Raw genomic sequence first — 24,648 nt, 5'->3', positions numbered from 1 at the left:
TATATTCTTCCACCACAGGATACAAACAGTTCCCATTGAAATCAGAGGGGGTTACTTATAATTCGCAGAAGAAAAATCAGGTGTCATTTTGTTGTCTTGAGATCCAATTCGGCAGCTTTTTGCTTGCATGGCACTTACTCAAGAAGTATCAGTGAAGAAGCACTGTTCAAGTGACGAAGAGTTAAAGAAGAGAGTGGAGTTAGTAACTATGGGCACATCTATATTTACCAGAAGATCGACACTGTGGAGGTTGATTTTATGGCATTTGATTTATTGGGTCTACTATAGACCCATAAATCAAATGCTGAGGGCAGCTCTCACCGGCATCCAGTATGCTTCCTTTTGTGAGGAGTAAGAGAAGCTGATGGAAGCATTTGCTCCTGTCGACATCCTGTAGTATGGATGCCACCAAGGCTTGGCTTAATGTAAGCGCAATTTACGTAGTTGGAGTTGCATACCTTAAGCCAATCTTCTTGATCTAATGTAGACCAGGCCTTTGATTCAAACTCCCCTGCCTTTCAAAAGGAGCTCTATGGGTGAAGTCAGACTTTGATGAGAAATTCAATAAAATTAACTGATCACAAGCAATGATTCAAAGTGTCTCTTTGATGTGATGTCATTGCTCTGAGCTGAAAAATAGTGACCATATATACAATCACATGCTAGGCTTTGGTTTGCTGCATTCTCATCTTATTTAATGATTATGGGGTGTTATTTATTTCTAAGAAAATTATTTTGCTTTTTTTTTTTTTTTAATAATTATACACTATTATATTTCACAATGGTGGAAATGGCAAAACAGCATTATGTCCTCATAAGGACTAAATACCATCAGTAAAGGACTAGTTGTGGTGAACATTACTCCTCAAGTAGCTCAATGGAGTAAGATATGAGACACTATGAATGATGGTGCTGGAAACTGATCTAAAGCATATCTCAATGAAATTCAGCTTTTCCCTTTTTCTTTTTTCACCTCCTTCATGGTGTCACACCAGATCTAGACATAAGCAATGTTTTCCTCATGCCAGTACCTTTAGAATAAATACAAGCAAGGCAATTGAAGTAGAGTCTTTCCAAAAATTATCCTGAACACTCAACTAGATGCGACAGATTTGAATGAAAGATTAAAGCCCCATAAATTAAGTATGACTTCAAAGTATTTTTTAGACAGCAAGTTCTTTTTGTTTTAGAAACCGTTGGAAAAATGAAGATTATATGATAGGTAATCTAGCTGTCTTGCACTTTTCAAAGCAGTAAATGGTTCAAATAAAAATTATGCCATAGCTTCTGTAGCTCTTTCACTGTTTGTTAAAAGCCTTCCATAAATTTTTGCTGCTTCCATATACATGGGAGTCAGTCTTGTGTTCTTCACATACACAGCTGCTCAGTTTGATTTCAGTGGGAGTTTTGGGTGCATCACATTTTTGACTAAATGTATATTCCATATGAAAATTAACTAAAAGAAAATTCTATCCTGCAACAGTGAATATTGTGATTGATTTCAGTGGGTCGGTGACTAGCAGGAGGGACAAAAGGGGGCAAATGCTCCCCCCCCCCCCCAAGTGTCAAGCACCCTTCCAGCAGCTGGCCAGGGAAGGGAAGGAGCTGGATCAGAGCCAGAAGGGAAGAAGTGGGGCCAGAGCCTCTTCCAGGGGGATGTTACCTACTTCAGTGCAGTACAGGGTCCTGGCCACTGGGAGAACACTTGGCTGTGGCAACCCCCACCAAGACTAGGCTGAGTGAGCTGGAAACCTGCTCCTATCCCCCTGCTCCTGTGATTCCCCCTGCCACTGTCCCAGGAGGCACACAGACCACTGTTGCCTCAGCCAGGCACTCTCCCAGGTAGTTACTGTGCTGCATTGTGCCGCCAAACATGCTTGGGAGAGTCATCACAGTGAGAGGACAGAGCTTCGCCACCCTCGCCTCCAGTTAACATGGGGTAGGGAGAGTGCTGGGGCGTCAGGCTGGGGATGAGTTGGGGAGGAGTAAAAGGGGGAAGTCATGTGGGAAGGGCACATGATCCCCTTATGGGGAATGTTTTCATGTGCAGCCATCAAGCTAATTTGATAATGTCATTGCTACTGACTACATTGCTACATTGCAAGTGAGTAATTTCAGCCAGTGGTACTAGGGTCTATTTCTCCCTTATTTAAAAGAAAAGGCAACACATGGACACTCACTCAGCCAGAACATACTTAATAACATCTGCTGAAGCAGCTGCCCTCACTCTCTCCCCTCCTAGCTACCAGCCAGTATGGGTTGCCTCTGTTTAAAGATTTATTTTTTGTCGCGCAAGGTCTTGTAAAGATTTATATTAAGTTACTGTCCTGCTATTGAAGCCCCGTAGAGGTTAACATTCTCTCTTCCATGTGTGCTCTGATTGAAGTCTGATGAGCGCTAATGAGAAGTGGATATGTTATTAACTGGAGGGTGAGCCCCTGGCTATTTTAATTCATCTATGCATTAGTATAATAATAATTAGTTTATCACTCATTTGGTTTCAAGTAAGCTGCCAAGGGAACATTTACTTTCTTCAGAAGCAGTGCAGTTTTTGCATCCTGAGTTTGATAGACACTCAAGAAGTGCTGAAAATGAACCCAGGTGTCCATATCATTTATGTATTCAAGACCAAACCTCTTCTGGATGCCTCTGCAGTTCTGTTAGTCCTAAAATCTGTTTTTTTGTGACGTCTCAGGTTGTTTAGAAGGATATTATTTAGAAATGAAATTCAGGGGAGGAAGACCAGTGGTTCCCAAACTTTTTGACATCATGCCTCCTTTCTGATTTTTGAGAAACCCTCAAGCCCCACTCCCCATAGCGGCAAAACTTGATGAGCAAAAAAAAAAGGGGGGGGGGAACTAACTTGGGCCGAAAAACAAAAATAGCAGCAAAATTTGGAGGGGAGGTGGCTGGGTTGCCTTGCGCCTCTCTCCCCGGAATTTCTTCATGCTTCCCCAGGGGGGCATGCCCCCCAGTTTGGGAACCCATGCCTTAGACAATGGTTCTCAACCTATTTACAATTTTAAAAAAAAATAAAAAGTGGTCCTGTAGAACCTTAGACTTAGAGACTAACATATGCATACATACATATATATATATATATATATACAGAGAGAGAGAGAGGAAAAAAATGAATCATGAACTTTCGTGGACAAAACCCACTCTCTCATCTGAGAGGTAATAACTGCCAGGCTGGACCCCCTGTACCCTGCCTCAGCCTGGAGTCAGCATCCCACACTCCTCCCTGTGCCTGACCCTTTTCCCCAGCCCTGAACTACCTACAGGACCTAAACTCCCTTTCAGAGCGTACGCTCCAACCCACTGCTCCAGACTCATCCTGGACCACCTTCCCACACTCCAAACCTCTCAACCCCAGCCAAGAGCCCACATCCCCCCCTCAAACCCCAAATCCTTGCATCATCCCAGTGAAAGTGAATGAGTATGGGGGGAGAGTGAGCAATGGAGAGAGAGGGGATGGAGTGAGCAGGAACCTAGGTCTCAGTGAAGGGGTCTGGTGCAGTTTTTGGGTTTGTGTTTAGACAAATGGCAACCCTAGATATTACCTGTGTGGCTCTAAGGATATTACACAAGGAGCAGCTCTGTGCTGATTGGGCTGGAAATGGCCTGCTGGCCACAGCTTGAGGGCTACTTTGTTCCGGGAATATGTATTGTTAAACAGTAGTGGTAATGTGGTCTTTTTACTCTGTGAGATTAAACAACTCACTTCTTCAATTATCCCAGAATTCCTCATAGATGTCCAGGCTTACAAGCTTAATGAGATTTACCTTATTTTGAAACACAAGTTCTCCATAGGCTTTAATCTTCGTTCCACCAATGTGAATAGGATGGAGCCTTGAAAAATGTCCAGTGGACACAACTGTGGGTTGTCGAGTGGTCTCTGCTGCTAGTTCCCCAAATCCCAAGGAAGCATGTCCTTCACCACTCTTTGGGACTAGAATTTCTTAGGGTACGTCTTTGCAGCAGGGCTAAACTCAAAATAAGAAATGCAACTGGAGCTATGCAAATTGCGTAGCTCAAGTCAAAATAGCTTATTTCGAATTTGGGCATTTATTCTGAAATACAGCAGTCTTCCTCCAACTTCCCTTACTCCTCATACAGTGAGGTTTACAGAAGTCTGAGTAAGGGTGCATCTACATTGCAGGGTTTAACTCAAAATAAGCTACGCAAATTGAGCAACGTCAATTGCGTATCTTATTTCAAAATAGCTTATTTCAAAATGAGGAGCATCTACACAGCGCTTATTTTGAAATAGAGCATTCTTCCTTCGACTTCCCTTATTCCTCATACAGTGAGTAAGAAGTCCTCCAGCTTGACAGTTTTTTGACACTGTTCCAGGAATTACGATGTGTAGCCAGTTCCTTTAGTGAATCTAGCTTCGTTTACATTCTTTGTATTATTTTCTTAATACTCTGCTTTGTTCTGTTTGGTATCACTTTGACCACATAAACTTATTCTTTGTTTATAAAATAACCCAGTTTATGTAATTTCCAAGTGGGCAGGCGAGAAGCTGTGCACCTTCCTCCACACTGAGGCTACATCTACACTGCCCTTTTTTTGCAGCAGAAGATTTGCAGATCGTGCTCTCATTTGCATATCTTCTGCGGATCCTTTTTGCAGAAGAGGTTTTGCCACTAAAAGCCCTGTGTAGACAGAGCCATTTGTTGGGGAAAAAAACCCCTTTTTCGCAAGATCCTGTAAATTTCATTTTTTGAGGAATAAGGGCTTTTGCGCAAAAGGAGTGTTTTTCTGACAAATGGCTCCATCTACACATGGCTTTTCAGAGGCAAAATCTTTTCTGCAGAAAGGATCAGCAGAAGATATGCAAATGAGAATACAATTTGCATATCTTCTGCAGCAAAAAAAGGCAGTGTAGACATAGCCTGTGAGAGCAGGTGAATTTCATATAACTTTGAGTTTGTACCCCAGGAGGGTGTGTACCTCTGGGTGCTGGGGCAAGTCCCTTAAGCTAAGTGTTCCCAGAGCTGATTTCAGTGTTTTCAGCTGGCTATGACCCTACCTGTGTTCTTTGCTGGAGGAGGCTTTAGTGCCTGGCTCAACAAGGTCAGGGAAAGAGGACCTACACTGGCAGAATTGGTTGACACAGTGGTCGGGTGGCATGCAAGGGATCCAGCCCATCACAACATATCAGAACAATAACTGTGTAACCAATTAAAATTCTATTTTAACCGGGGAACTTGGGGTACAGAGATGCTGTGGAATGCCCCACGTTTTATATAGGGCTTTGCTGCTGGTCCTGGGTGTTGGGACCTGAGGCATGGGGCTGGCAGTTGGGACCGTAGGTATGCTGGGATTCTGGGCACAGATGGCAGCAGAGCCCCAAACACCGTGCCAGACAGGACCCTTGGATGTGCAGAGCAGCAGCCAGGAATCTGGATGAAGTTTAATCATAAACAGAAATTGATAAGCATTAAACTTATCATTTAACTGGTTAACAGTTAACAATTTTACAACATTGTGGGGAAGAGGCAGAGGAGGAGGACATAGAAATAAGTCCAGCCTGTCACAAAGAAGCGGCTAATTGCCCCTCTGACCTCACCTGGTCTTTTAAAAATACACCTCCTCTTAGTCCTTGGTCTGTTGCTTCTCTCTCAACCTGACATCATGTGTTTATCAGTTGGTTTAAGTTGGTATAAGTTGGTGTTGCTCCATTGCTTCAGGAGAATTGTCATCTGTGAAAGCTAACTGAAAGCCTGTGTGTATATGAGGCAGATGGCATTTGGTTTCTACTTTTGGCTCTGTAATATCAACTTGAAAGATTAGAGGCTTGATCTCAAGACATCAAACATGCAAGAATTATTCTTATTAAAACCTGAAGATGACAACAATAGCCTTTTTTTCTGTATCATTCTCAAATATTCCCTCAACATTAGACTTCAACACTTTTTAATGTATATTTTATTTAAAATGATTACAAGAGACATACCTGTAGGGAGAAAAATATTTTACTTATATGAACAACGGGGTTCTTAAGAGGAGCTCTGAGGCTAAAATAGTATGTTGTAGTTAAGCAGGACACAAGAGTCTGTCCCACAGTTTCAAACACTTGCCAACAGGGATTTAGGTATAAAACTAAGCCATTGCTCCTTGCTAAGAAATATAAAACTTTTAGCCAGTAAGTTGAAGATAAGCGTGGCCTGGTTGCCTTTTATCATTGCAGCTAACAGGAAGTCATGGCCTGTTGCAATGTTTTCCTTTCTGTAATCCTCTGAATCTTGCCAAAGGACACCTGTAATGAGGCTGGTGTATTATCCATCTTTCCTTTAAAAGAAGGTCCAAGCTTTTGTGTCTCTCCTAGCACCAGAAAGTGAGGTGACTGTTAGCATCGTCACCTCTCAAATCTAAAGCACAAGGGTTGGAGAAACCTTTCCCCCACGGAAGAGTCTTGTTCTTTAGCATCACTCTTCAGCTGGAATAAAAAAACCCAGTAATGCACAGTGAGTCTGCAGAAGGCAGGCTAATAGAAAGAGAATGGGGGAGAAATAAAAAAGACATTCTTTTAATAATAAAAACCCCCATAAACATCCCTCCTGAAACCAGAGCAAAGAGATGTATTGACACCTTATTATAAACAGTGTATTTTTATTTTTATGGTTAGGGTTGTCACTTATTTGCATTATGGTAGTGCCATGAAGCCCCTGGCATGCATGCACCAGGAACCCATTGCTCCAGGCACTTTACAGACAGGAACAGTACTTCCAGCCCCATCTGGTCAAGTATAAGACAAGAAACAAAGGTGGGTACAGACAGACAGGAGAACACAAGGAAAAATGAGGCAATAATGGTCTGCAGGATTGGTAATGGCCTCAGCACCCTAGCAGTCTGTGTTCTGGTTTTAAGTATATGGCTATTATCCCCATAATGAACATATTCTTATTGCTACTACAGTTAGTAATGTGTGAGTAAGAGGTATTCATGTTGTACTTCGTTAGTAGCAATGCTTAGCAGCTGATAGTAACATACAACAATTTTTAGTGATAATCATTTGTGGCTGGATTCCCATTGAACACCTTTAGAGTTTTGCCAGAGTTCTCTGTGTTCATAGGAGTAGACCTTAGTTCCCGAGAAATACATTTACATTGGGCCAGATTTAAAAATCAATCAGTGAGATGACTGACCAGTCAAGATACTGTTCAGCATGCATAAGAGTTCCATGAATAGCCCTTTATTTGTTGTAGTTATGAGTGTGTTCTTCATTATCATACTTCAAATAATTAATATTTATGCACATATCCTTCATAAACCCCCCCTCCCAGAAATGCAGTGGACAAAAAAAGATGCACACTTAAAGCAAGTGGAAGCTCATCCTTTTCCCCTCGCTCAGTCCCAGGTGTGTGTCTTCAGCACTTCCGTGCGCCTGCAGGAGTGATATATTTTAGCAAAACTGGCACAGCCTGGCAGAATTTGGTCTCCAGGATTGGAATAAGAGGGTGTTTTAGAAATAGCTACACCACCTTTGAGCCCATATCATCGCTCTTTATCCTGTTTACATGCACACCTGAGAAACAAGGCCTGTGTCTGTCAGTCTTACATTGAGTAGTTGTAATTAGATACACTACTTAATAAACAGCTGTAAATAACAGGCATTTAATTGTATGCCCATAATTACTTGGAGTGCACATGTTTCTCTCTAAAACATTAAGACTCTTCTAAACCTCATAGCATACATTTTTCTGAATATCATAGTATATAGTATATACAGTACATTAAATTGAAAAAAAATCACGTCATTTTAACCATGTTATACCTATGTAACCCAGAGGTACCGAGACTACCAAGAAAGGGAGAGTGAGATCTGCTCTACAGCCTTAACTAAGGGCCAGTTGGCTTTTATCTCAAGTTATAGAGGCTTTTGGCATTAGCCCTTAAGGTCCAAGGTTTAAACCCCCCTGCTGACAGCTAGGTCCATCGGCTTTACACTTACATTTTGATTAACAGAGGCTATTATTTATGGCCACTGTGGGTGAACTTCTGGCTCCATGAAACCCATTGGGAATTTTGCCATTGCCTTGAGTGGGGTCAGGATTTCACTCTATGCTCTTACACACTTGTTAAAGCACATACTGTAGTGCTAAACATTTTCTGAATCTTGGAGTCATACAGACGGAAAAGAGAATAGCTCTATTACAGTAGATCATGTTTTCCATCATCCTACTAATACATAATTATTCCCTTAACTATGTTCTTCATTGCTTTGTGCAATCCAGTGTTAAATGACTTAAGCAATAGAGCTTCCTCTGGCTTCTTTGACAGGTTATTCCATAGTTACATAAAATTCACTATAAGGAATTTAATAAAACCAAATATTCAGCTTAAATTGTCCCGTGCTCACTTTTATCCTGATATTCACAGTTATAAACTCCAGGATCACCCCAAGCCATTCCTCTGCATCTTTGGAGTTGTATTTTTATATGCAACTTTTACATACTATAAGCCACATACTTAGCTGTTGCAAATAGGCAGAACTGTGAAGTCAACTGAGCTGTACCAATGTGGTACAGTTGAGAATCTGGCCTAGTCAAAGAGACTGAATCTGACCATGCTTATCACTGGTTATGTACCACAGATGTAATTTCATTTCAGTAGAATTACTTCTGAAATACACTGATATAACTCAGAGAAGTGCCTGGCCCTGAATGTGTTTATACAAGCACAGTGTTACCCATGGACTTCACTGGAACTACACTGGTTAAAATGTGTCTTAATTCTGATCTGGGCACCACCCTTTCCACTGAAATCTCCCCTGTTGGTGGACAGAGGCTGGAGGGGACATTGCTGTAAAATGCTCCCTTTGGGGAGATACAGAGGATATTAATGCTGGCAGAAGAGACTGGTTGGGTCAACAAGTTTGGAAGCTGAAGGCCTCACACCAATAGGCCACAGAAAGCAGGGATGGCCTGATGGTTAAGTGTTAAGCTTGTCACTGCTCTGCCATGGACTCCTTGTGTGACCATGAGCGAGTCTAGACTGTGGAGTATGGCTGACTGCTTGGTGTGGTTTGGTTCCGGCACAGGGAGGCTGTGATAGTATGGATGTACCCTGAGTAATTAGTCAAGAGGCTGGTCCATGATCCTGTGGCATTGCTGATCTGGTACCTGAGCTAGTGAGATTAAAGCTAGGTTAAGTGTGTGCATTCAGATTGCTGTCACGTTGTAGTGGCAGTTTGGATGTCCTCAATGTCTCATAGACTCATAGACTCATAGACTTTAAGGTCAGAAGGGACCATTATGATCATCTAGTCTGACCCCCTGCACAGTGCAGGCCACAGAATCTCGCCCACCCCTCTTAGAATAATCCTCTCACCTATGTCTCAGATATTGAAGCCTTCCAATACTTTGAAGGCCCCAACATGCAGAGAGTCCTTCAGCTGTGATCTGTGCCCAATGCTACAGAGGAAGGCGAAAAACCTCCAGGGCCTCTGCCAATCTACCCTGGAGGAAAATTCCTTCCTGACCCCAAATATGGCGATCAGCTAAACCCTGAGCATGTGGGCAAGACTCACCAGCCAGACACCCAGAAAGTTCCCTATAGCAACTCCTATCATCCCTCCATTGACCTATTTCCAACTGGAAATGAATGGTCAATTAGTTACCAAGATCATGTTATTTCATCCAACCATCCCCTTATCATAGAATCAGAACTGGAAGAGACCTCAGAAGGTCGTCAAGTCCAGCCCTCCACTCTAGGCAGGACCTAGGTCTCTGTGCCTCGGTTCCCCATCTGTTCAGAGAGGACAACATCACTGCAATATGGCACAGGGGTATGTGAGTGCCTTTGGGTTTTGAAGGCCTCGCATCATCAATCAAGCTGTGCGAGTTCAATCCACTCTTCAGCAGAAGGCTTACACCCTATGTACTAGTGTCATTGCACAGTCAGCAAGGGGAGCTGACAATGTGGCTGGAAAGGGAGTACACAACATTGTGGATTTTCTGTGGGTCCTTGAAAAATGGTAGTTCCTCATAAAGAATATCAAAAAGACTCCAGATGACCAGCCCAGCTTGAGTAGTTACAAACTACGGCAAGGTAGAACTGAGGATCTGGCTTGCTGTGCATAGTATTAATAAATAATGTTAATATACATGGGCATAAGTAGTACTGACAGGTGACATCAATATTTGTCCTTGGTTTAAGTAGCCATATAAATGTGGCTAAATGAAAGGATAACAGAAGCTGTGCTTGATGAGCTTTTGTTTTAAGAGTGTTAGGTCTGTATATTAATATTCTAATATGGCCACCTCGCTGGCAGATTTTTGGCAGGTTTGAAATAAACATGCCAGAAATTATTTTGCTGACAGCTTCCCACACTGGAGCATTTCCAGCATTCATCCAGTGCATTCCAGTGCGTTGATTCTTTTACATTTAGGAGAATAACCCATCACAGATCCATATTCTACAATTTTAAAATACTATAGGTGGCAGGGATTTATGGCTCCAAATTTATCTTGGGAGGTGGGCAAGGTTATGGAGCAATCATAAAGGGAGGAAAGCAGTAATATTCAGATGGTTTAATACGCGGCTTGAGTGAAGTCTGTTTATTTTAAAACCTACAGTAACATCTGTTTTACTCTTCTAATCCAGAAACAATTTCACTTTTATGTAAGCTGCCAGGGCAGAGGGAATGAACAGCAAAGAAAAAGGGAGGGGAAAATTAGGTTGAAGGACTTTGGGCTGTTTGCAGCAGTCATCTGAGTTTTGAGTTAATTCTTTCCCATTGGTATCAGTAAGCAAGTGAGTTCTCCAAATGACTGACACTGTTTTAATATTACCTTTCTGCTGATTATGTATTATTGGCGCTCCGTTAGAGCGGAAATTTTGTGCACTTGGTTTGTTTCCATGTGAGTAATAACCACTCAGACTCAAATGACATCACTATTAAAAACAAAGCAGCATCTTTAGGATTAACATCCTGAGATGATTTATGAGTGGTGTCTCACTGGCTTATTTTTTTACCTTCATGCTGGTACCCTTCAGTACAGGGCATATTACGCTTCTTCTCATGGTGGAATCTAATGGCTCTGGGGCCCCAAATGTGAAAAGCACTTCAGCACCTACTGCACTCCATCTCTGCCCATGACATACATTAGGCATGTGCTTAGGTGCTATCTTACATGGAGATGCTTTCCTGAATTGGGGCCCACAGTGGAGTGAAATTGGTGCTGTTCCTCTGTGAAGGGCGTCAAGGAAAAGAAGGAATGGAGGACATGCAGAGGGTGCATGCATCTTTACTGTGGAAGAAGGGGGAATTGTAGAGGGCATGATGCCTGTCAGTGAAAATGACTGTGTGAAGTCACCAGCCCATCTCTTCATGCCCAGTGAAGGCTGCAGTAAGGATACAACTATACTGCACATGTCTGTTATTTTGAAATATTTTTTGAAATAACGGGTGAGCTATTTCTCCATCTGGGTAAACCTGGTTGCACGAGGATAAGGGATGGCTCGAAATAGCATGTTATTTTGAAATTTGGCACTGTGTAGACATGCCAAATTTCAAAATAAGCATAGTGCAAATTGCATATCTTATTTCAAGTTTAGGGTGCCGTGTAGATGCACCCTAAGAGACCTTGTATGGCTCCATAGCTTTGAGGGAAAGATTCTTTCCATCTCCATTCTGCAGAAGTAGCCCATGTCTAAGGGTCAAATTTGGCCCCAGCTGGTGTTCAGTTAACCTGAAAACCTCACTTGGTCAGCAGGGAATTTCACCTCTACTTAGGGTAAAATCATGACCTGTTAAAGTCAATGGGATTTTTTGCTATTGACTTCAGTGGAGTCAGGATTTCATCCTAGTTAGCTCATCTCAGTAAGGACTGACATCCAAAGTCAATTGAAGCCTCTACATTGACTTCAATGGGGTTTAGATCAGTTTTCCTGTAAATGTGGCAGGGTTGGAGTCTGTAAGAATCGGTTAGTTTCTAGCTTTCATTTTTTAATGTACTCCATTACATCACTTTATCTTCAGATTAAATCTTTTCTACAGAGGGCCTTAACATGCACATTTTTTGTGGCTTCAGTGTTATACACAATTAGAATGAAATCCACAGTTAACTATAAATTGGGTACTTTGAATGTAATACATATTAATCTCAGTGAGCTAAGAAGTAATAAATGAATCAATGGTAATAATAAAACTGGGATAGGCAGCATAGACCTGGTTCTAAATTCTGTATGTTATGTATGTTTCTTAGTGTGTCAAGGTTTTCCCTCTTCTATTATCATTCCCCAAGAAACACAGATGATTAGAAACCTGTTTCGTGTGCCTGAGATGTATGCACCATTGATTTTGTAATTTGTTGTTACCCTCTCTACTCGTGGTAAATGGCCCATGAAACATAAAAGAAATTTATAGCATATCTTTTCAGCATCAACAAATATTAGGAGGAAAGTCTATTTGAACTATACAGTGAAATAACTCAGTGTAATATTTCTCAGCTGCAGTTCTGCTCCCCTTGGCCCTGCCCGTCCCCAGGAGTTTATTTAGTTTCTCTCTTGAATTTCAGTTGATTTGCCATTGGAACTCACAATTTGTTCTATGAATAATACATTAACTTGTTTGATTTCCCCTTGGAACCGTCGCGAAAGGTTAATTATTTGCATTCTGGTCGTGCCTGGAGACCCCAACCAAGATCAAAGTCCTGGGGTACTAGGCACTGTGCAAGCACATAATCAGAGACTATCCCTGCCCCCAAAGAACTTACATTGTAAATATAACAAATATAACAACAAACAGGTGCAATGTGCACTTCAAAAGTGGGGGAAATTTGGAACCTTAAAAATCATCTTTTTTTTGTAATAATATGAAATTAAGGTTAAGGTAGCAGAGAAATGCTTCCTAGAAAAGCACTGTTCGGGATAGCCCTGTGGATGGAGCACTGAGTTGGGTTCAGGGTTCAATTTGCTGCTTCTATTGCAAATTTCCTGAGGGACCCTGGGTATATTGCTTAGTGTCTTTCTCTCACACCATCTGTAAAATGGAGGTAAAAGAGCTTCCTTTGTCTGTCTTCTGTATTTAAATGGAAAGTTCTTTGTTGGCAGGGTCAGTCTCTGATTATGATCACATAGCACCTTGTACCTCAGTGCCTTGATTTTGGTCTCCTGCCATTACCATAATGCAAATAATTAATAACAAAAATTAAATATTGGGCTGTTAAAAAAGTAAGTGCAATTTGCATAGTTCCTTAACACTGTATAGAATCTCATTGGTAGGATTAGTTGTCAGCATTTCTCTAGAACTACTTTAACCCTTTGCAGAGCCTTGCACTAACTTTTGTCAGTTGGTGTGATGCTCATCTCTGTGAGCTGACAACCCTATAAATCAGGGGTGAGGAACCTTTCTAGGGTTGGGGGCCACTGACTCTCAGAAAAATCAGTCAGGGGCTGCACACAAGGGAGAAGCAAAGAACAAACAAACAACAACAAACCCTCACTGATTGAGAAGGAGGACGATACATCCCACATTCCCTTTGCACACCAGAGCCTAGGGGGGGCCCAGGCTAGTAGATTTTGTATGCTCCAGCCCCGGGGGGGATGGAGGGGAAGCTGGAGCACCAGTACAGGTTCCCCAATGCTGGGAGAGGAGCCCTGAGCCTTGGGGGCTGTATCCAGACAAGCCGGGGGCCAGCCGGAGGTTTCCCACCCATGCAATACATCCTGAAATGTTGGAAGGAAAGGAGCTCCCACCTCATTGGTTAGCAGATGTGCTGTGCTGACTGGCTCTGCCCCAAGAACCCCCATTGGTCAGGGAATGAGAAGAAAGTAGGAGCTGATCTCTCCATTACAGAGCATGGGTTAGCTTGAGCCTTGACAGAAAATCACTTCCTACCTCAAGTTCTCTTCCCATTGAAAATGGAGAAGCCATCCAGAAGAGACTGCAGACTTGGGAGAGAGGATCTGTGCTGCAAAGCTTGAGCTCCTTTGTGAAGCCTTGTATTTATTAACAGGAGCTGTCCTCGTCAGTCATGATGTCGTTCTGTGATAAAGGTGCTAGATTAGAGCTATACTATGGAGAGATTCCTGGGTAAATTCTTGCTTCCTTAAAGTCTGTAGGGGAAGGTTCTTCACCCCAACACAGAGGGTGGGAATTGAAGACAACCGTGCCAGAAATAATAGCCCCCACTGCAGGAGGAAATGTCAAGTTGTAAAATAACAGCTTGTTGTTGTGATCCATGTTGCTTCTTTGAAAGTGACAAATATATTAGAAAACTGATAGAAAAGGCACCTGCCCCCAATCCTCGTGGTCTTAAGCTATCTCCTTCCATGTTACAGCAAGTTCATTTTAAGGGACACTGAGAATCCAAATGCAGGACAAGGGCAAGAGCAGAAGTAACACAACCTTTGGTAAATAAGGCTATTTACCTATTTTTGTACTGTCGGTTGTTTATAGTCCTCACTTTGTTTTAGGAACTGTCATCTAAGAGCCCTTAAAGGTCACTTGAAAATGAAAAAAAAAGTTCCTTTTTTGCTCTTCTGTCTCATATAAAAGCTTGAAGTTTTTATCAATATTTTCCCCTTGTTTTATCAGCTCTTGGCTACTGAATCAAAAAAATTAATCTGTGGAAATATATCTGAGTTTTAAAACTAATTTGGGTGTCTGACTTTTTGGTTTTCCTTCTATAATTTTAAATCCTCTGGGTTTTTGTTAGTTCGTTTTCAGGAAATAATGGATTTATTTTAAAAGTGACAACATTTTTCTGGTTGAATGCAAGCCTCTTTTATATTGGCAACAGTTCCCAATGACTTAGCTGTTCTGTACACAGCCTGTATCTATTTTTATCAGATTTTTTTCTTTCCCCTTCTCTGCTCAGTCTTTTCAGTTTCTACTTGTTTTTCACTCTGATGGCTTTCTGCTCTATAATTTACTATGTGCCCTTATATTTTTGCTCTCCTCTCTTCTCCTGTTGTCATCCTGTCCTATTGGAGGGCAAACCCCAGAAAACTGGAATTCACATCTGACTTTCAAGTCATAATATTCAAGCAGATTCAGTTTTAGGCAAAATGAATACTGTCTTTTCTAGGAGAAACCAGATGCTTTGACTTCCTTTTCTCTCTATTAACACTACATAGTTTGTGCCAATTTGTTCTTACAACACTGTAGGGGTTAAGATGTTTGAAACTTCAGGACTGCACATTCCCTGAAATGACCTTTTGACTATTATCTAGAACTGTTATCTATAACATTTTTTGGCACATGGGTTTGCCTTGCTTCAGTTCCTTCTGTCATGCTGAAGGCTGTAAGACAATAACAGTTGATTGTGACTGCATTACAAAATTCTAGCCAAATACTTCCACAAAGTGTGAGATCTCAAATACAATTCAATAAGTTGTAGGATAAAAAGCATCTTTGAAAAGTATTAGTCTCTGTAGCAGTATTAAGACCTATACACTTCTGGAATCATGTTATGTATTACAGGCACTGCATCCAATATGAATTTTTAATATTTAGGAAGGCAGAAGAGAGACCGTGAGCTACATTTTGATTTTGCAGCTGGAACCAAGACTTCAGAGATCAAACTTTGCAGTACAGGATTATACAGAAAATATGTTCAGATGTATTGCATCTCAATAGTACACCACATTGGGTTGTTCAAATTGAGCATTAGATGAGCAGCTATTTAAAGCTTGTTTATATAGCGAGTAACTGCCCATGCAAGCCAGGATGTGAATCGTACAGCACATCAGCTTGCCTCACAGTAACTCACTGTGTAGAAAAGTCCTTAGTCTATGCAAGCAAATCCCCATGACAATGCAGAAAGGTTGGGCTTTGTGGGCAAACCTAGGCCCTAGAAGAACAAGACCTGATACATTAACACTCCCTTTTATCTACAATTTCTCTTAGGACCTAATCCAATTGCCACAGAAGTTTTTCCAGTGATTGTAATGGTCAGGCTCTGAGGAATATAAAAATCATATGTTCACCTCAAAAGCTTTCCACATTACACCCATAACTATGCTTTGAACTGGGATAATGGAAGCGAGTGCAGCTTGCTCATTTGTTGAAATGTTTTCTCTGATAATTCTAACAAACAAAATTCTGCAGCTACCTTTATTATTGAACCAAGAACTCTAACTCCTGGTACCACAGATGTGGACCACATATTTCCATGGTAATGAAGGCCATAGTCACTACCAAGAACTTTCTTTTTCTGGGGAGTGAATTTAGCACTATGGGCTATGTGGGTACTACTCTAGATCAAGGGTGGGGAACCTCAGACCTGGGACAGGGTGTGGCCCCTGGCTTGCCTGGATCTGGCCACAGAGGTTCTGGGCTCCCCCCAGCATTGGGGAGCCTGCACTGGTGCTCCAGCCCTCCCTTCTCTCTCCCTCCTCCCCCCCTGTTGTCGCCTCCCTGTGGGGCTGGAGCACAGAAAATCTACCAGCCTGGGCTCCCTTAGGCTCTGGTGTGCAAGGGGTATGTGGGGAGTGTCTTTCTCCTTCTCACTCTAGGGTCACGTCAGTGAGGGTTGGTTTGTTTGTTGCTTCTCACTTGTGTGTGGCCCCTGATTGATTGTTCAGTGGCTCAGCGGTCCCCAACCCAAAAAGATTCCCCACCCCGCTCTAGATTGTCAACAGGGTGGCTTGGTATCTGCTTCTTGTGGTGCATTTTCTACGGCGGGAAGAAATCCAGATTTCAGAAATAAGGAGTCCTACTTCCTGGAGCTCTAAAGTTCTTTACAGCAAACCTCTCTTCTATAGTTTTCATGAAGCAAAGTTGGGTTCTGTAAGCTAACCTGCAGTTTGGGTTGCAGAATGTTGAGGTATCAAGGGGTAGCCCATCCTCCAGTGTGGTTATCATGAACATCGTCACAGAGGCCTGAATTGCCACAGCCCTGATTTGGCCACATAAGGGAGTAAGAGGAATAACCCCCCTAGCTCTCCTGCTGAAATTGTGAATATTGCCTTGGTGAATAGAGCAGGGACCTTGTTCCCAGTATTACTCCCCACAAAAGTGAGCAGGCAGGAAGGGGATGAAGGAGGAAGAGCTGGGGTATTTCTACACTGCCACCCTAGTTCGAACTAGGGTGGTAATGTAGTCAACCGGAGTTGCAAATGAAGCTCGGGATTTGAATTTCCCGGGCTTCATTTGCATGTTGCCGGGCGCCGCCATTTTTAAATGTCCGCTAGTTCGGACTCCGTGCCCTGCGGCTACACGCGGCACGAACTAGGTAGTTCAGACTAGGCTTCCTATTCTGAACTACCTGTACTCCTCGTGGAACCTCTCTTCTATAGTTACCCTTGGAGACTTGTCTCTGTCCTGCAGCCTTTCTACCTTCCACCCCTTCCCACCATAGCCAGAGAAGCTGTGTGAGAACATGGGGTTGAGTAATTTCCTGAGTATGGAGGGGCTTTCAGCTAGTTTTGCAAGCCTAGCTATGACACGAGAGCTAAGACTAGGCTTTTTCTGAAAATCATCTTCTAATATTTCATTGCCCATTCTCACTCCCAGCTCCAGTGAGCAGAAGCTATCAGTATCATTGACCTAATGATTGATTCGTGTGCTTTGTGTAATGCACAGAATGTCTCTACAGAGTAAGGTCTGTTTGATGGAATGAAACTACATAATTCTGCTCTGAAGTCACAAGGACTAGACCTTGCCTTTTTCTCGTTAATGGGAGAAGCAGAAAAGACTGCCCTAAAAGAATCTCTTTGACACATACTGCTGTTGCTGGCCTCGGCTCTCTTTTGTTAGTGCTTCTGCTGTGTTTGTAGCAGTTTTTGCCAGTGGGCAGAGGGGCAATAGATTGAGGCTTGCTCCGTCCTTCTTCCACTTTTGCCTATTGAAGTGCAAGAACCACTCCGTTAGGCTTTGGCACACAGGTGAAAACACAGTGCAATTTGGATGCTGGGGCCATTTATATTGAAAGAAGAGTGGTCCTATGGGCAGTTGGCATGTCCTGGATTTTTTTCCTGGCACTTCCTCTGACTTCCTTGGGGAAATCAGAAAATCTCTCTGAGTCCTAGATTCATCACCTGAAAAATGGGGAATGCTAAGCAACCCTGCCTCACAAAGGCATTGGATGCTACATTAATTCATGTTTGTGAAGATGCTGAGATGGAAAAGACTGGGATAATGTTGCAGATGCTCCGATGGAAAGGACTGGACAATGTGAGGGCATTTCTAGCGTCTCTGGTTAGTTGTTGTTAGTCTTTCATTTCTCAATGCTCCTGACTTCTTTTCAGTTTCTTCTTCTAATATGAATGATAAAACAGAATAAACAACTGAATTACAGATGCCACTTTCAGAGGCTTATTGGCATTCAGCATGGGTTCTCAGTTCCAGCTCCAGATCTTTTGTATGCCTTAATCCTAAACCACATTAAAAAAGGGTTCCAAAATTTTCTTTTGTGACATGAGGATCATAGTATAAAAAAACTAAGAGCATTTTTCAAAGATCAAAGCGAGTGAGATTTGCACAAATGTCCCACTTTACATACCATTGAGTGACATTTTTTACAAGCCCCCCATTGCAGCAAATTGAATTTATCTTTTGAATTCCATGTGCATTTAATTTGGACAAAGCAGTTTTGCTGGCAAAAGAAAAGGCACCTGAAACAAGAGCCAGTGGAAAGTGACTTCTCCCCACTGTTATTGTAATTCCTCAGACTTGGCAAAATCCCAAATAGAGTAACTAGATGTGGAGGTTTTAGTGTTGCACGTGTGAGCCCAGTTTTGTTGAGTGATAATTCAAGATGGTCAGAAAACAGAGTCCATTGAATGCTTCCATGCACACATGAAATCAGTTTTAATGTACAGTGCTAAGGGAAATCCGGTGGAAGCTGGGAAACAAAGGCAGGGGATAAAGTGCAATTAATATTTAAGATCCTGTGAATGTGTACACAGCACTTCATACAACCCTCAGTGAGAAATGCAGAGGTACCTGAGAGATAGGAAACAGAAGTACAGTACATGGTAAAACTTCAATAGATTGTCAGGCTTATCAGTAAACAGTGGAGTAGCTTTTGAAATGTGTGGGGCCAGGCTCAGAGGTAATACAGAGACTCCCTTCTGATGTGTAAGTGAATGGAATGAGGTCTAAGTTCATGCAGTATGTTTTGAAGAGCGAATAATTGGTCTAAGTGAAGAAAGGAGATGGCCTTGTTTATCTTATGTGTACTTACATCCTCCTGTATGTTACTTTTCTTTTTGCACCCCTCTTTCTGGTGTCTTGGTGCAAGACTTCCTGACTGTCACTTTAAAACTCCGTATACTCAGACTCAGTGAGGGGAGGATAGTGAGTCTAGGTTTATGGATGTGAAATTTTGATTAATCAGCTAATTGAGTAGTCGATGGAATTTTCATTGATTACTTGATTAGTTGATAAGGGGGGGGGGGATGCTCGCTATCCCGCTGCACTTCTCCTATACATTTCAAAGAGAGAGACCCAGCAGGTTCCTGCTGCCTCTCCCCAATCTCCTTCACTCTCCAGGGGCAGGAGATTGGGGAGCATAGTAGTGAGCACTGAACAGCCCCAAGGAGGTATGCCTGAACGCCGCTGACATTGCCACCATCCTGCACAGAAGACAGATGCTGAAGAGCTTTGCTGGGAAGGCTGGGTGAAGTGGAAAGAGTGTGCTACCTCTTTTTCACAAGTATAATGGTACAGGAGATACCCTTTCAACTCTACCTTCAAAGCATTATGGCTTCTCCTCCCATATATACACACAGTTACCTAAGAGGAAGCATCTCAGATATGGATTTGGCCCATCATATTTACAGGCAGTGCTTGGACTTATGACACAGTTGGTTCCTAACCATTGCATCTTAAGTTGAAACATCATAACTTGGAACTGGAATTTTCTCCTTTACAGATTGAACTTATAAAGTTGAAACCAATATCAGAAGTTAAAATAAATATTGTAAGTGTCGTTCATTGTATCTCAAACCTCATAAAGTCTAGAACTGCCTGCACTGGTCATTTATTTTGATTGAGAGTGAATCGAATAAACACCAGGATATAGTACTATGAAATAACCTGTATTTTGAGTGGCTGTTTGTGCTACCACATTCATAACAATATATGGCGCAGTATGAATATACTGGGGAAAATGCACTAATAATTGGATTTTGTTGTTTTTTTGTTTCCATGTTCTGGTGCCTTTACTTAATATTCCACGTTCTTTGTTATTTCTAGGAGCTGGTGGGGAGTAATCCTCCACAAAGAAACTGGAAAGGAATTGCAATTGCTTTACTGGTTATTCTGGTTATCTGCTCCCTGATTGTCACCTCTGTTATACTCCTGACACCAGGTATTTATATCCGTTAACTTGCTCTCATTCTGTTTTTCTTTTATAATTTTGCACTCCAAGGGCAGAGACATGCTAAAGTGAATGCAAAGTAGAGATCAAATGGTTTCCTATTCTTTAGCTTTCTTTAACTTTGGGTGCAGAACCCTGTCCAGTACACTGTTTAATATCAGGATTCTCTAGAGTTCTCATCCAAAGCCTTTTTTCCATTGATGGAAGGATCCATTTGACTTCTGTAGGGTTTGAATCAGACCCTAGCTCTTTATTTTTCTAAGACAATAAAAGACAACTGTGCACTACATAGCTTTTAGTGGAGTAAATAATTTATACTTCCCAATGGTTGATCTTTAAACTTCATCTTTCAGCTATATTCTGTATGCATAGCCTTTGTAAATTACTTCTCTTACGATAACTGCCAAGTACCAGGCAGAGGCCATAGGCTTGAATTTTAATGTGATATCATTATGTTTATTGATTATTACTTTTTTTATGGCTCATAAATTTCCATGGCTATTTACAGAATAGAGGTAAGATGCTTTCCCTGCCCTGAAGAGCTGGCAATCTAAACAAGACAAGCAAATGTAAGACAAGACATAGCACAAAAAAATCAGGGGGGCCTGGTCTACGCTAAAGGGGAAAATCAATTTAAGATACGCAATTCCAGCTACATTAAATGGCATCTTGGCACCATCCACACTGCGGGTGGTCGACGGGAGCACACTCTACCATCAGCTTCGCCTACTCCTCATGAGAAGCAGGACTACTGATGCCAACTAGACCCACTAATTCAACACCCTGGAAGATAGACTGCGGCAGCATTGATCTTCTCCATAGTGTAGACAAGCCCTGGCAGTAAGGTTTAGCGGTTGCTGAAGATGAAGGGTTGAAGGTTTCCCTGAAAAGATGAGTTGGAAAGAGGAAAAGAGAGGGGTCTCCATGAACAAGAACAGATGGGTGGTTCCAGGCATAAGAAGCAGCATGGTAAGAAGCCCAAAGCCAAAATAAGGAAAGGATTCAAAGAGAAGCAGCAGGAATTAAAAGAACATAGGGTATGCAAATGCAAGCTGTGGGAGCCAGATTGCACCGAACTTTATGTAGGTACTAGTGCCCCATGTACTCCTACATAAGTTTGACCAGTCTTCTATGACAAGTTAGCTGGAGTCTGTGATCCTGGGGATTCTGCGCCAGCCTCAGATAAATCAAGAAATGCTGGCTTCCATTACACTGTATATGAAAATGAATTAGATAATCACAACATTATCCCTTTTGTTAATTAACTTGATACCAGGTTCAGTATATTTTATTCAGCCGTCTACATTTTCAATTTGCAGAAGAATTTTGAGCTAGGTCCTCAGCTGATGTAAATGGACATGGCAGCATTGATGTAAGAATACCAAGATCAGTGGACTGAGGAACCGGGTAGTGGAATTGAAAACATACCTCTGGGCTGTAGGATTTACCAGACAGAAGTTGGAGGTTCAGATAGCTGGGATAAGGGGCAGTTGCAGCCTTTGACACCTGGAAAGGTGCAGCTGTCAATCTGGGATTGTGAGATGAGCATAGTAGCTGGGGGTTGTTCATGCTAAATGATCTACAGTGAAGTAGCCAAAGTTACTGGCTAAACTGCCATTGTTGGGTTTCAAAATTAACATCCCATTGAGGTGAATCTGTCCAGGGCACATTGAGCTATTTTTTCAGGTTTCTGCTGCCTCAGCTTGCATAAACTTCTAGGGAGGTAGAAACTTTCATGCACTGAATCTTCAGAGTTAGTAGTTGGCATACAACTTGTCATTGAAATAATCTGCTGTCACTCAGAATACATAAAGGGAACAGATATAATGAGTATGTTTTTATATTTGCACTATATAGTGTGTGTGTGTGTGTGTGTGTGTGTGTGTGTGTGTGTGTGTGTGTGTGTAAGCACATTTGTGCACACATATACACATCTTTCTTGAGATGTACCTATATGTATGTACATATATCACATAACTATATGAACACATGGAGCAAACACAAAATAGGGAACATTTCCTGTAAATAGTAGTGTCCCAGACCCAATCATAAAGATACCAAAGCTATTATATCATTTGTCCTGTTCCTGTTGGCTTGCTGCTGAAGACGTCTACCTTTGTCCACTTTCTCCTCCCTCATACTTACCTATAATAGAGCTCTCGTTCACCTAGAACTAGTTCCCACTTTAGGCCATTGCTTTGAGATATGGCTCCAATGGCCCTCTCTGCAGTGCTTCCCCATGGCTTGCAGGGCATAAATATTCAGGAATCAATCATTAGCATGATGCAAATGCCTAACTAGGGAGTGCAGGATAACAATCCAGCTATAAGCAAAGCAGCAGTGATTAATTATATCCAGGCCTAGCACCACAATGGCTGAGTTTTCATTCAGGGTCAGTGCCAGGACAACGGTGAGTGGGAGGTGTGGAGACGTTTGGGGGGAGGTGATTTCCTTAGGAGGTTAGGTGACTAGAGCCAAGTAACTGAGAATAACATTGTATGTACCTTTTAAAATTTCTCTTCCAAATTGATCCAAGCCTTCAAACAAAGGTTTTCATTCCAAGTTCAATTTCCGGTTAGGCTGAGATTCATGCTAGTTCAGATGTTTAAGAAACGGGTCACTCACCCTGTTTTAAGTTAGCCCATAAATTATGAGCAGAGTTCATTACATGCAGTAGAAAATCGGATTGGTGACAGCAGTGTTTTATTTTTAACTGCCTTTTTTTCTTATTATTCTACAAAATCCTACTAAAATTGTGAGTTTTCAGTGATTTATTTTCCTTTAGATGTGCAGGGGCAGCATTTTCAAAGCCTGTATTTGCTTGTCTTAGCAGATAGTTGCTAGTGAGTATCTGCTTGCACAAAATTGCCCACAAAACCCATCGTAGGTTTGTGGCTTCAGATACAAGCTTGTGTGAGGACAGTTATTCTATCCTGCTTTGAAATGCAGGGCCAGCTCCTGTGTTGCATTCATATCAGTGTCTCTCACCACCCTTTAAAAAGGTCACTTGAGTCCAGTGTTGTCTGCTTGGTATTTTTGCAAACAATATTTAGCTCCCTTCTCACTGAAGGTGATCAAAACTAATATGTAAAGCAAAAGAAAGTAGGCGAGACTTGCTGTCACTTGGCCCAATCCCAGAATGCTTCCTCAAGCAAACTTCCTACTGACCTCAGTAGCTGTTTTGCCTAAGGAAGAGCTTCAAGATAGGGCCATTTGTTTGGAAAGCAAAACTAAGTAATGGCTTTATGCATGTTTCTTCTTAGGGTATGCCTACGCTGCAGCTGGAAGCATGCTTCCCAGTGCAAGACACACACTAGCTGTGCTCAAGCTAGAGTGCTAAAAATAACAGCATAGTTGGGGATAGCGTGGATGGCAGCTCAGATTAGCCACTTGAGACAAACCTGTCTAGACTCCTAGGGTATGTCTACAATACCCTGCTAGTTCGAACTAGCGGGGTAATGTAGGCATACCGCACTTGCAAATGAAGCCCGGAATTTGAATTTCCCGGGCTTCATTTGCATAAGCGGGGAGCCGCCATTTTTAAAACCCCGCTGGTTCGAACCCCATGCAGCGCGGCTACACGGGGCACGAACTAGGTAGTTCGAACTAGGCTTCCTAGTTCGAACTACCGTTACTCCTCGTGCCCCTGCACGGGGTTCGAACCAGCGGGGTTGTAAAAATGGCGGCTCCCCGCTTATGCAAATGAAGCCCGGGAAATTCAAATCCCGGGCTTCATTTGCAAGTGCGGTATGCCTACATTACCCTCCTAGTTCAAACTAGGAGGGTAGTGTAGACATACCCCTAGGTACATACTCAGACAGCTAGCCCCTAACCTGGCTTTGCTGCTATTTTTAGCATGGTAACTCTAGCAGAACTGGTGCATGTCTGTCTAGCCTAGGGGTGGGCAATAATTTTTGCCTGGAGGCTACTTCAAACATTTTTGAAGTAGCCCTGGGCCACCCAGGAAGGGGCAGGACCGAAATGGGAAGGGGCAGGGCTACCCGACCTTGGTCTGGGGGTGGGGGAGCCCATTTACCCCCCCTTCCCACTAGGTACCCATGCCCTGGAAGAGGCTTGGCACACGCCCCCACCCCCCAGCCCAATCAGGGCCTGGGAGCGGGGGAGCACGGGAAGCCTCCTCCCGCCCTGTGAGGAGCACATGGCTCCTCATAGGTGCCGGGGCAGGGCAAAGGACGCTTCACGCATCTCCCCCCGCCCCTAGGTCCTGAAGAGCTGCTCGCAGGGCGGGAGCAAAGCAGGGAAGGCTGGGGCTGGGGGAGCAGCAGGGCCTCCATGGGCCAGATCCACCCACTTCGTGGGCCGTATCCAGCCCGCGGAGGCCCTTTTGCCCACCCCTGGTCTG

The 24,648-nt window shown here is 42.6% G+C and overlaps 1 protein-coding gene across 4 annotated transcripts in view; it reads left to right on the top strand.

Annotated features, from left to right (window-relative positions):
- The window catches only part of DPP6 (dipeptidyl peptidase like 6), an 865,367-nt gene that overhangs the window by 550,306 nt on the left and 290,413 nt on the right, over nucleotides 1–24,648 (top strand). For all 4 annotated transcript variants that reach the window (XM_075922772.1, XM_006129324.3, XM_075922771.1 and 1 more), the window contains exon 2: nucleotides 20,162–20,276. In XM_075922772.1, the coding sequence (XP_075778887.1) occupies nucleotides 20,162–20,276 (115 nt within the window). The remainder of the gene's footprint in view (nucleotides 1–20,161; nucleotides 20,277–24,648) is intronic.

Source organism: Pelodiscus sinensis, chromosome 2 (genome assembly GCF_049634645.1).
Source record: "Pelodiscus sinensis isolate JC-2024 chromosome 2, ASM4963464v1, whole genome shotgun sequence".
Lineage (NCBI taxonomy): Eukaryota > Metazoa > Chordata > Testudines > Trionychidae > Pelodiscus > Pelodiscus sinensis.
This window is presented reverse-complemented; position numbering and strand designations above follow the sequence as displayed.